Source organism: Camponotus floridanus, unplaced genomic scaffold (assembly GCF_003227725.1).
Source record: "Camponotus floridanus strain SB8 unplaced genomic scaffold, Cflo_v7.5 scaffold109, whole genome shotgun sequence".
NCBI lineage: Eukaryota > Metazoa > Arthropoda > Insecta > Hymenoptera > Formicidae > Camponotus > Camponotus floridanus.
In genome coordinates this window covers 261,540-275,657 of record NW_020229225.1, presented here as the reverse complement: position 1 = coordinate 275,657, position 14,118 = coordinate 261,540, and the positions used below count along the sequence as shown (strand labels likewise).

Below are 14,118 nucleotides of genomic sequence, written 5' to 3'. Positions count from 1 at the left end.
GTAATTTACGATAATGCGCTTCTCATCGCGAATTAAAATTAAACACGGCGTTCTCGTATATATATTTTTTCCTAAGAGCAAAAAGCGCAATGGGATTTTGTAAGTTTGTCGTAAACGTATAAGAATCCTTTAAATTGCTTTACGATTGTCGTATACGAGCTCATTGATCCGATTATACGAGGCGAATCGTGAAATTTATCGGTTCGCCAAGTCCCGAGGTAGTTATCGGTGTAAGAGAGCATTTCCGCGATCGTTTCCGTGTATTTTTGCGCGCTAATTCTATATAGAAGTAATGTATAGAATAACGCGAAGAATCGAATGACGTAAACTGTAACCGCGAGAGAGCTCGACCCGAGGCGTTATTTATCAACGACAGCGATATTCGGTTAACGAAACTGCGATTACGCTCGGAGCAGGAAGGAAGAAGGAAGGGAAGCGAGATTTTATCGGCGCGAGAGTCCAGATGTTGTGTAAACGCGTCCACTTCTTCCCCGGATGATGAGTAATTACGCCGTGCGAAGAAAAGTACAATGTTCTCTCCCTCTCTCTCTCTCTCTTTTTCCTCGAGAAGAGGAGCGATCCTCCTCGTGCAAGCAGGTGTGTATAGTCGTTACTCTTTAGGATCATTTGTTCAGCCGTTGCGTTAAGGGTCAGGGCTAAGAATGATAAACGATCCCCTCGCCTCGTTCCTTTTCGCCACCGGGTTGCGTCCTATTCCTCCTCCGGGATCATCTTCGAGGGGAGCATCACGGAGGACGTAAGAGAGAAATAGGATCACCCTCTCGGTCCCTTTCCTCACCTTCGTTTTAATGTAGGCGAAATTTAAAGAGGCAGCTCTCCTCGATGCGGAGGTTAAAGGGGAAATTTGTTACCGCGACGGTGGTCCAGGTCGGACGAGCGTCAGCGAAGACAAGAGGAGACGCGGCGACGCCCGCGGGACGATTTAAATCAATTCGCTGCGCCGCGTAAGATAAATTCCCGGACTGACGTTTAAGCGATCGCCAAAGTTTTTCATAGCCTCGCCGGGCGCCGTCGTCGCTTGGCGGTACGTGCGATATGGCGTGGTACAAAAGTTTGCTCCTTAAACGATCCGATAAGGTCGGCAAACTTCTTTCCGCGCTCGTTCGGGGATGCTCGACCGGCGAAGTGGGGGGAGGGGGGGGGGCGAAGCGCGTGATTAAATCGGGTGTCGCATCGCGAATGATGTACGTTCGCGCCGGCCGTACGTGTGCTCGATTCGATCGCCGGGGTAATTACTTACGTAAACTCGGCGGAGCGACCTGCTTCACGTCGATCTTGGCGTATCCGTCTCGCCATCTCTCTCTCTCTTCTATCGCGGGGGTGATAAAAAAGTTGAAGGGCACCGTTATCGAATTTAAGTTTGCTCGGTATAATTTCGCGGAAAGCCCTATCTGCGCGGGCTAGAGCTTAGCCCGACATCGGTATCAACCAATCCCAGGTGTTCAATTGGCGCTCCGCCAGAATTTAAGCTCGGCTTAAATTTTGCGCAGTCGCTGCTACCGCCGCTACTACTGCGACGACGACTATTACGGTAACTGGGGCAGATTCGGATTAGAATTAACTAATTGTTGCGTACACCATCCTAATTAGGTGAAATTCCCGCGTGCTCCCCGCACACTAATATTTGATCGGAACCGCGGGATATCCGCACGAGAGGAAGTTAAATCTATTTTCGTGGATGTGGAATCGCGATGTCTTATGTAATCGATGGGGGATATTATTATAATATTCGGGAAAGAGAGTCGTGTAATTTGCGCGCGCCCTCGTTTTAATTTAACGCTCGGCGAATTTTCGATATTATTTTCCGCTCGACGGATATTGCGTGCAACGATGACTTACCGATTACATTTAAATGGACTAGATGACTCATGTGGGGCGTCGTGGAAACCTGGCACTCGTAAATACCGCTGTCCCGATGCTGCGGATATTTTATCTGGAGCGTCCAGTCGTCCGAATGGGCGGCGTGGATCGCGCGAAATCGCTGGTCGTTCGTGTACGTGTAACGGCCAATTGTGAGCAAATGGACGTCTCTGTGTCGGACCCACGATACTTGTAGCGTCATCTGCAAAAAAGCGAGCTTGGAATTAGGGCACAAGAAAGAAAGACAGACAGAGAAAAGAGAGAGAGAGAGAAAGGACTGCGTTGGCCTATGGGAATCATGAACCATTTCCTACGGTGGTTGAATTTGTTCAAGTCGGAATCTTTTGTACCTTGGTTAAGGGTTATCCATTATTACGCCGGGACACGTAATTAGCGGCACGTTTGTGTCTGGCGTGGCCGTAATTAGCAAAATATCGGTCAGGACTTTTAATCACGTTCCCGACTCGTTCAGATCTCGACTACGCTGCCGGCATTTTATCATCCGATGCAAGTTTCCTTCTTTAAAGCAAACGTGTGCAATAGAGATACGAATAAACGAATAATTCTTCTCGGTTCATATATCTGGAGCAATTTTCTCGTATAAAATGTCAACTGTAAAACATGCTACACTCTGCCGCCACAGGATGAAATAATCGATTATTGCGAAAAAAAAGCATAGCTTTTATATGAAAATTAAATTAATAGAAAAATATTTTCTCAAAAAATCCGAATAAACACGAACCGAATAATCGCGTAGAATTGCATTCGTTCATTTAAAAACACGATTTTCATCCCTACGCTGAATTATTCTAAATTACAACTGCGCCTTTTGTAAATGATTCGTGTAGATTGATATCCGGCGATATTTCTCTCCAATGGCAATAGAATAAATTACAAACAAAATTTATTTTCGGAACAAGCGAGCGAGATATACGACGTCGCATCAGATACAAATTTCGTTTCTTCCTCTTTCTCGTACGGAGGAATTGATAGAGTCGCTTTGCATATCGTTGCAAAGTTAACGTGCGAGATAAAACGGCTCGAGTAGTGATAATTGGACACCGGAGCGCGACGACGTGCAAATATTTGTATCCTTGGAGCGGGGTCGATAGTCGAAATACGAATCTGTGCACATGCAACAGCAACGTAGTTCGGATTACATTTCTACACGATGGAAGATGTTTTGAAATCAAATATAATATTTCCCTTAGGCGAAATATTATATTTTTCCTATCGTGGAGTATTGCACTGAGAAAAAAATCTGGTTGTATTAATTAGAATCCTGGTAGATTCAACCAGTATGTCTGTTGGAAAATGGACGAACCAGAATTCTTGTAGGAATTATCAGATGAATCTGATTAATTTCTTCCTGTTAAATTTACTAAATTTTCTTGATAATAATGCTAAATTTACAACAAAAATGGCACACTGAGAAAAAAATTTGGTTGCATTAATTAAAATTCTGGTAGATTCAACCAGTATGTCTGTTGGGAAATGGACGAACCAGAATTTTTGTAGGAATTATCAGATGAATATGATTAATTTCTTCCTGTTAAATTTATCAAATTTTCTTGATAATAATGCTAAATTTACAACAAAAATGGCACACTGAGAAAAAAATCTGGTTGCATTAATTAGAATTCTGGTAGATTCAACCAGTACGTCTGTTGGAAAATGGACGAACCAGAATTCTTGTAGGAATTATCAGATGAATCTGATTAATTTCTTCCTGTTAAATTTACAAAATTTTCTGGTTAATAATACTAAACTCGCCAGCACCAAGTCGACTAAAATTTTTTCCATCTAATCTCAAAAGTCTGTTTAATATTCTGAATTCCAACACGATTATTGTATAAATTCAATCCAGATTATTGAATAAATTATTTTAAGTTCAGTTTGTTAGAAATTAAACCGATAAACAGTGATGCAAGAAGAGGATGCAGCTCAAACACACACAATCAGAGAGCTAGCGTCCTCTTTCTCGCACTATTGCTCGTGAAAGAAAAAAAATATACTTTGGATTTAATACTAATTCTTTATATATTTCATGGCAAATATTGAATACGAGTTAAGTTAAGAGTGGCAAGCAAAGAAATTAATGTAACAAGAAATTTGATAGATCCAATCAGAAGATACTAACCAAATCCTTATAATAAAATCTATTAAACGTTCTAGTTATAAAAAATCGAGTCTTCACAATAATTAGAAATTCTTGTTTGATTTAACCAAAATGCCTTCAATCATATACGTCTTGTTGATACAATCAAATGATTTTTCTCAGTGTGCCGATCAAATTAAATTCACAATCTCAATTTAATGGAGAGTTTGCGTCGATAAAATGTCGGGAGTAATTAAAGCACGAATTAATAAGTCGCGAGCGAATAAATGCGGGACATAAACGTACGGGGACTTGGAAATGGGGAATTATAATTAATCGAGTTTGCCGTGATACTGGGATATTAACGGCAACTTTGAACAAATCTCGAGATCCGTGACGTTAAGTATTATGTGCTAGATCGTGTTGCGCCAGTAGCACTCATCCTCCGCGCCGTTTCCGTGCGGCCTTAAATTTTAATGCTCGCTTCAATTCCCGTCTTTCATTAAGAACGCCACCGGCCGGGAATCCCGGGGGAGTCGGTGTACCTTATCCCACCGCTATCCGCTATCCGCCATCCGTTCCACGGGCTTCGCCTCTCTGGATCCTTATCCAACTCACTTCGTAGTTTCCAAAAGCAGACTCGAACGTGGTCGGCGAGCCCTACCGGACGAATACGAGTTGCCGCGGAAGTTTCGGCGACCCGAAGATGTCTCGTTGTTCAAGAAACTTGCGGCGATATCCCGAGCAGATAAGGGGCGGTCGAGGCAGAGCTTTAGTCAGATAAGGACGTCTTCCTAAAGGAAAGACAGAGAGAAACGAAGGAAGGAGTCCCCTTGACGACGAAGGGCTCCAAGTCCGAAGTAAGTGGATAGGTCTAAGTTTGGTCGGACAAGAGACTCGCCTCGTTTCTGCCTTCGCGCTTATATTTGTTTTTCGTTTAATTTATAATACGAGGGCAGCATGTGGAGTGCCATAATCGCGCTACGGTAGTCCTGAAAGGCTCTCCGGTGGGGTGCCTGGGACCGTAACGGATTCAGGACGCCGAGGGTCAAACACCGTCGACTCCGAAGCCGCGCATCCTGGTTTCCGACACTGAACCGCACAGCTAGCTAGCTAGCTAGCTTTTACATACCGATTCTGCTGTCGCCTGTACGATTTATGTGAATTCCCTTTCTCAACGAAACTCGCCGAATGCAGATAGATAGATAGATGGACATGGATTTATATTCTGTCCTCTGATAAAAATCCGCCGAGGACGACGGGACGTTATACATCGACCGGAATAATGTATGATTTAATATAAATTTTTGCTTTTACGCGCGAGACTATTTAATGCATATTTTTTAATTAAAATGAAATTATAATTATGATTAAGGAAAATGTGATGTCGAAAAAAAAAGTAATATCGCGCAGATACATTCTAGTACAGCGATAGATAAACGATAAATGTTAACGTTATTCTTTTCAAGTAATGAAACGGCAGCGAGATCGATTAACTCGCGAAAATTACGTTCGCTTTGTCATAAATAAATGAAACGACATTATTTGGCGGAATCAACGGCCACGTGTGATGAAGAATCGATCAATCTACCGACACGCGTTTCGTCGTGATGTTATGTTACTCGACGTTTGAGTTATTGGAATCGACGTCGGACGAGATTAGCACGTTAACGCCTCGTCCTCGGCGAATCAAATATCGCATACGAGTTTCCAACTGAAAATTTTCGATGAGCTTTACGCCGTACTGAGGTTGATCGAATTACCGATCGATTATCCGACGTAAACAAATCCCGCGTAAGAAGATTCTGACCCAATTTCGCGCCAGAGATCGTGGCACGAAAAGGCGGAAAGTAAATTACTCTCTCTCCCTTTTACTCTCTCTTTTTCTGTATTTTATCATGAGGCATGTAGCGTATTTGAGAAATCAAACAACGCGTTCGACTCACGATAGTATACTCCGTTGGGAAATACAAATCGTTGCTCACATGAGGCCTCCGGCATAATGTGATTCCGGATACAACAAATCTGATTATTAATGCCGGATTGATTCTGTCGGTTACGCGAACGTTTCCGATTTTAATTATTGTTGCCACATTGAGCGATGTATATTTATATAATATTATATAATATTTCTTTATTGTTTTATGTTAAAATATTAAATATCTGTCAATAGAGACACGATTTTAGAATATGAATATATCGAGGAAGAATCGGCGAATTGTTAAGTGGTTAAAGAAATTCTTAATGAGAATCTAGCGAGCCTTGAAAAATAGAATATTTCTTAACATTGCGTACAATTTTATTTAAACAAATAGACAAATAATGTTTTAAATTGTTAAAATGTAAATATTTTTAATAATGAAAACTAAAAAAATATATATGAATATATAAATATATTTAATAATGAAAGTAAAGAATTGCAAAGATATTAAAACAGAAGAACAATGATGGCATTTATACAATAAAAAATAGGCATTTTTTGTCTTTACATTTGTCATTGTTTGTTTCGCTAAAAGCTCATTGCTTCGGGAGATTGCAAGATTTAAACGATTAAAGTATTGAATTGAAAACGCATTTGTTAAAACAATTAATCGGTAAAAAATTAATTGAAAAAAAATCGTGCGCCAACATGAGACATTCGAAATTATGCATTATTTTATTGAATAGAGCCAGAGAGATTGTTCAACAAATCACATAATGAATATAATTGCTACACTATACAATTGTCTGATTTGAAGATGAGAAAACGACATTTAACGATTAAAAACTGATAATCTCATATGATACAAAAGATGAATTTCGACATCTTTTATTTTATATGATTATTATAGTTAGTTTATTATCTCACTCAATAGATGCTATTACGATTACATTAAGCAGTTAAAAAAAGAGATTAAATACGAATCAACATAAAGCAGGATAATCTGGATCAATTATATTATTAGTCGTTATTATTCTTCATTTTTTATCTTCGACATTTATTATAACAGTTTCAATACATTTCTTTTATCTCTCTTCTCTCTTTCTTTACTTTTTTAACAGTTCTAAATCAAGATTTATCAAATGTCCTTTGCTCCTTTTTTTTTGAAATATTACATCTTAAAGTATAATCTGATAAATTAATGATCATTTAAAATATACCAATCAGAAAAATTGTTCTTCCATCAAATGTAATTTATTTATACACGTTAGATAAATACTGTTCGTATATTTTATTGGATCATATGGTGTTATTTATATTCGCGGATGACACAGTTTGTCAATTCGCGTAGATCGTTGATTTCCAGGTTTATCTTGAGACAATCATCCCGAGAGTCAACGGGAGCGAATAGTCTATCTATCCCACGGGATTAAGTGCCCATACCCACGCAATTTTATCCCGACAATCTACATTCACGTCCAATCGAACCGTCTACGTGGCTGTTTTTACCTCTCGACGATTTCACGTCCTTTTGTACCTTTGTAAGACATTTCTACCGTACGTCAGACAGAAGTGTCCCAAAGATCGTATTGTCCCATCACGTTAGGCGATTACAGAACGGCAGGAACCCTGCCCATTGCTCGCTTTTAACGATTTTCGTCACTATTTTTTATTTTTTTCTTCTTACATTATTTTTTAACAATCTATATTTCTAATCACTAATAATCTTCAGCCTAGAGACACGTTTAAGATTAATATCAATCAGTGTAAAATTGCGCGCATGAAGAATGCTCGAAAAGATTAACACGAACAAGTAACTTAACGTTGTGACAGTTGAACAACAGTGACAGTTGGATTTTTTTATTTTGTCGGAAAGAAGCGCGAATCAATTACAGAGGAAAAATACTCGGCGAAACGCGACGAGACACGAGATAATCACGCGGGAAAAACATGCGCTTTTAACATGCGGGCATTAACGGGTAGCCTGGACAGAACGCATGCATATATTAGCGCGTCCCCCGAATATATTTTTTCGCCGGTTTACGCGCATATCGTCGGCAGGAGGCCGGCGCTAATTGCCGTTGTTGCGCTCGGCGGGAACAGGAAGAGAGCGTTGTTTTAGGGCGTACCGGATGTTGCATCGCGGATGTCCCATACGTACGCGACGATATATATACGCTCTGCGTCCCGTCCGATAAGCCTCTCATGAGGATTACGACGTCGCGCGCGGTTCGCGTTACTCCTACACTGAGAAAAATCGTTTGATTGTACAACAAGACGTATATGATTGAAGGTATTTTGGTTAAATCAAACAAAAATTTCTAGTTATCATGATAAGACTCGATTTTATAACTAGAACGTTTAATAGATTTTACTATAAGGATTTGGTTATTATTTTCTGGTTGGATCCATCAAATTTCTTGTTACATTAATTTCTTTGCTTGCCACTCTTAACTTAACTCTGATTCAATATTTGCCATGAAATGTATATAAAGAACTAATATTAACATTAAATTCAAAGTATATTTTTTTTCTCTTACGAGCAGTAGTGCCAGAAAGAGAACTGCTAGCTCTCTGAGTGTGCGTGTTTGAACTGCATCCTCTTCTTGCATCACTATTTATCAGTTTAATTTTCAGCAAACTGAATTTAAAATAATTTATTCAATAATCTGGATTGAATTTATGCAGTAATCCTGTTGGAATTCAGAATATTAAACAGACTTTTGAGATTAGATGGAAAAAAATTTTAGATGACTTGGTGTTGATGAGTTTAATATTATTAACCAGAAAATTTGGTAAATTTAACAGGAAAAAATTAATCAAACTCATCGGGTAATTCCTACAAGAATTCTGGGTCGTTCATTTTCCAATAGACATACTGGTTAAATCTGCCAAAATTTTAATTAATGCAACCAGATTTTTTTCTCAGTGTATCCCCAGTGTGCTTCCGTATTTTTCATCATTCGCGTGATTTTCGCGATCGCGCGCGATTAACGAGACGCGAATTTAACGCTCCGATGTTTCAACGAGAAAGATTCATCGAGAAGGCAAATAAAATGATAATAAGAGATAGATTTCTTTATTTTTTTTATAAAGGATTGTAAAAGTGAAGATAAATGGAAAAATTAAACGCAGAAAGATTTTCTCTTTGACGATACTTTAGATTAAAATTGCTGCGAAATATCATATGAAAATTTTAAATACTTTGTAAGAAAAAAAAAAGATACACGAGAAAGCAGATATTATATAAAATCTTGTCATCTGGAGCAAACAATTACCTTCTGAAACACTTCTTAATAGCGTAAATATATTTGAAATGATCAAATTTTGGATAAACTTGTAATTTAATATGCTGATGCAATTAGGAGCTAGAATTATTCAGCAATCCTATATCGCGATGATTTTCCATTCCAAGTATTATATATCTGGAGAGACGTCTCTTCTCGAGGAATAAGATCATCCTGAAATAAGATCGTTCGCCTTGTTTTATGCTCAAGTGTCCCGAAATATCCCAAGACTTTCCAAGTCGCAAAAGAGACTCGTTCGATAGAGTTAAGGTGCCTAACTACCGCCAATTAATGATCTCTGAGGACGTAACGGATTTCCAATATCTCGATAGTTCACGTGTCGAATCACTTTCGAGGCGCCATCAGCCTTCTCCGTAAAGACGCTTCTCCTCCTCGTTTGCCTCTCGACGACAAGGGAGAGGTAAGGTTTCACCTTCCTCCCTTTCGTCTACTAATCGATAGATTTTCTTGCGAAGCCCTCGCCCGCCATAGCGATATCCCGACTCGCTTAGCATCGCTCTTAATTGAGTTTTCAGGATTAAACGGCCGATCGATTAACTGCAGTTGACGTCAGTTGTCCCTGCATTGTTAATTGCAATCAACTAAATGTTAATCTATTCTCATCTATTTGTGTTATCTATTCTTATACGTGTCATTAGGGATGAAACACGTAAACAGCCACCCTAAATTTCTCCGCACTCGGAAGATATTTGTGAATAAAGTAAAATATTTCAGATAAATCATATCGACCCTGTTTTCATATCGACGCACATTTCAAAACAGATTTGTGTCATAATATATATATATATATATATATATATATATGCGTGTCGGCTGCCTGCAAACCGACCCAGCTGGGCGAACGAGGTTACGTTAATTTCGTTGCTATCACAGTCGAATAAACGCGGGTAGAAACGCTTACGGGGGCGAATTGTCAGCGAAATTCCCCGGCGCGTGCACACAATAAAATTGGAAATCGGGCGGGCTTTTCACCACCGCCCGGGTCGCGACAAAAGTGCCGCGGCCGCGCGTCGGATTACGAATCGCTAAATACGTAGATATAATTCATTGCTCGTTAGCGGCACTTTGATAATTAGCCTGACCGCCAAATTGCATTTCGGACGCGCGGATTACGCGCCGTTTAATCGCACGAGGCAAATTCGGCATCACCGCGCACTGTCAAAGTAGTCTCATCGAATCCCTCTGTTTTTTCCCTTCTTCCTTTTCCCTTCTGTTTTTTTTTTTTTTTTTTTTTTAAGTACACGTAACGCGCTTTGTGGTGAATTTGAAGGGACGCGAGAGGAGGTGGAAGGAAATTAAAGCATAGAAAAATGAAATTATATTTGTGATGGGATCTTTCTCTTTTTCTCTATATAAATAAGCTATATTTAATATGAGCACAACTCGAAAGCGTGCGGATGTAATTATTATATGATATTTAATTTCTCTCCACTCGGTATCTATAATAATTATTACAGCGCGTTCAGCGAGACTCTATTCAGCAGATTTTATATTTGCGAAAATTGCAATTCTCTTCTTCTCTCTACTGTGAAAATAAAATGTCTACGCGTAAAATAATAATGTAATATACGAAAATTGTCGTGAAAAAATTCAGACGATGAGACAACGAGATACGAAAAGCGCAGTGCGCGAGTATAACACGTTACAGAGGTATTTCATCTTTTATAGACACTTAAATCGTCACGGGGAAAATTAAACGTTTATACATCGACAACAGGGTGGCAATGAATTCAATGCAGCTTAATGGATTTCATCAAAGTGGCAGCACGTCGATTATTTATTCCCCTTCCTCTTTCTCTTTTTTCCCCGTTCTCTGAAAACTGCAATCATTCTCGATGTTTCTCCTCGTTCGAACGTTAATTTCGCGGGGCGACATCAAATATTTCTCTAAATGCGATGAACTCGGTGTCGGTCGTCATTAAACCTGCGATGCACTCCGAAAAAGACAACGTTCGTGAAACAAGGCTAGGGGAATTAACCGAGGAATCGAAATGGTCGCCAAGCACGCACGATTCTCGTCAACCACCGATAGAACCGTATTCGTACAAAGATAAGAGAGAGAAAGAGAGAGAAAGAGAGAGAGAGAGAAAGAGAGAGAGAGAGAGAGAGAATGGGAACAGCTGGCAACGCAAGAAAAATCACGATACTTTTTATATAAAACGATAACGCGCGCGTGTTCGCGACATCCGCGAATCTTGGCGAATTTGCCTGTAATTTGCGAAAGATATGACAGACACGCGAAGCATAAAAGCTTGGTACACGCACGTCGAGAAGAAGCGATGACCAGCTATCCCCGTGTCTTTCATCCCCCCCCCCCCGCAGCCTCCTCCGCCCTCTTCGTCGACGCGATGCTGCTGAATCGATACGTTCCATTCGATGAATTCTAAAGCGTCCAACTGGAAACCGCTCGTAGCTTATCAGTCGCGAGAGGCACTGATAATGTCCCCGCGTCCGCTTCCGGTATATTGTATATCGACTCTCGACGATGTGTCGCGTTATATCGACACAGAACTCGCACCGTTTTGCACCGGCCAATACTTAATTAAGCGGTGTTATTAATTATCGCTCCCCGAAAATTTTTCACCGATCAACCGGATGCAACGGATTCGGAGTGTACGACGAGAGCGAAGCTCGTTTTCCCTCGATTTTCAACGCCCACGAATAGATTCGATAAGTACTAATTGATTATACAACTACTTATTCCAGATTGTGGAATATTTTAGCAACGACTCGTCCTTGACGAATATTGAATCGACCCTTTTTTCCTCGAGGCGCCAAGAGAGTTTCATAACAAAATCAAATATAAAGTGTGTGCGAAAAATAATTAAAATAATTAAAAGGAGATACGTTCGGTTGACGCATCGTCGACGAAACTTTACACGAATATACGTCATAAACGCGAGTAGAGAAAGAGAGAGAGAGAGAGAGAGAGAGAGAGAGAAAGAGAGAGAGAGAAAATCGGCAGAAATTCGGAATATATAATTATTCCGAGAGAAGGTTCCTATTCCGGGCGAATACTTGAATACTTAATTATGCGCGACAAGTTCAATTAGCAATTATCGTTCTGAAGTGGAGCATTCGGTAGCGTATAAATGCTTGATAGCCGACAGTTCCCAAGTCATCGCGCTTTTACATCCGGTAGTAGGATAGACGGGGTTAATTTGATCCCATTTGCGAATGCGGTATGCATTGCGGATGCAAAAGGTCAAAGGATATGTTCTGGCCTGCGATCGATTAATTCGAAGTCGCGATTAAGCGTGTAATAATTAAATGCGTCATTAGCGTACTTCGCGTGCAAAAATTATCATAATATGATTGAAAAATCGACCCCGGTTCTATTAACGATGCATTTTTCGTTACATCAATGCATAATATAACAAGAAACTTGCTACACAGTAAGCTTGTTAGCAATAAAGTAAATTTAACTCGAATTAAAATGTTATTTTCTGTCACATTTGAATTATTTCAATTACTTGTTCATTTTGTTTGATATGTTTCGTCAAATAGATAGTATTTCCCGATCAATTTCAATAAAAAAAACCCGGAGAAAAAATAGCAATTAGAACGCTATTTTTGTTTTCGAAAGTCTTTCAATTATCCGCCTTTCATGAAAACGGTCGATACGAGTAGTTTTATTTATGTCTTATCCTCTCTTTCGCGAACTCTGTGAAAAGAAAGCACTAACTCGCGGCACATAGGAAGTTGTATTATTGCCACAAGTTTCGCTGTCCAAAGTGTCGTCAAAGCAAAAGCGCCCGTAGCCGTGCCTTCATGTCGACTCTCCGGAGATTACTTTTATTCCAGCGTAAAAACGACTTTCGACGCACAATATGCCCGCACAAAACGAGCTCGCGAATAAGCGTGCATGCACGTATACGTGTTTCTATTTTATACAATTAAACTGACAAAAACTGGGCTAATATAACCAAATGTAAGAATGGAACATCGAAAAAGAGAAATTCGTAAAAATAACTCAAAAATATATTTTAGCCGAAAATTCGTAAAATTATAAAAAATATTTTATTTGACTATAATATAAAATATTAATAATACATACAATTATAAAAGATATTTTATTTGATTATAATATAAAATTATACAGCTAAAATAATTTTAGAATATCCAGAGAGTCCAAATTCTTGACTGATTGATCCTGTCTTGGAATCTCTTAGGTCAAGGAGTTTAAAGTCGTAGATGCGCGTCACCGTTTGGGGAAATCGCACGATGTTCCCGCGAGAAAAGGAGCGAGGAGAAGAAAGGATGGCGACTCGAGGGAGACGGGTTGCGTGTCGCGAACTAGTTTGTCTACCGTGTGTTATCGGTTAACCATTTGTCTTCGGTGGTTACAGTGCTCTCACTACAGTCCTTTATGGCGTCTCGCGAAGAAAGAGCTCTTCGCTACTTGCTATATATTCTCTAGGGATGAACTCAAATGACAATGTTAAAAAAGAGCGATTTTTCCTTCTCAAGAGATATAAAAGAAACCCTTTGAAATTCAAAGAAAAGACATCAATAATGATAGGAAAAATAATTAGAAACCCGTAAAAGCTCGACAAAATTAGAGTAAGCAATAGAAAATGTACAAAAGCAGAATTTTTGAGGAAGAATGAACGATAAGAGAAGAAACCGTAGAAACAACAATGTTAAAAAAGGGCGATTTTTAAGGCAAATGAAAGAAAAAAATCTTTTAATATTGCTGAAAAGTACATTAATAATAATAGAAAAAATTAAATACTCGCAAAAGCTAGGAAAAATTATTAGAGAGATTTAAACTTGTACCAAACCACACACATACATACTAATTTAGAAGATAACGCTGTATTATAAATTATAAAAAATATGTATATTTTTTTTCTATTATTAACGCAATTTATTTTTCTATAATTAATGTATAACTTTAACCACGAATT

General features: G+C 39.2%; 1 protein-coding gene across 3 annotated transcripts in view; it reads right to left on the bottom strand.

Moving 5' to 3' along the window:
• Positions 1-14,118, bottom strand: part of LOC105252143 (zwei Ig domain protein zig-8) — a 324,369-nt gene that overhangs the window by 92,311 nt on the left and 217,940 nt on the right. For all 3 annotated transcript variants that reach the window (XM_011259410.3, XM_011259409.3, XM_011259412.3), the window contains exon 4: positions 1,861-2,083. In XM_011259410.3, the coding sequence (XP_011257712.1) occupies positions 1,861-2,083 (223 nt within the window). The remainder of the gene's footprint in view (positions 1-1,860; positions 2,084-14,118) is intronic.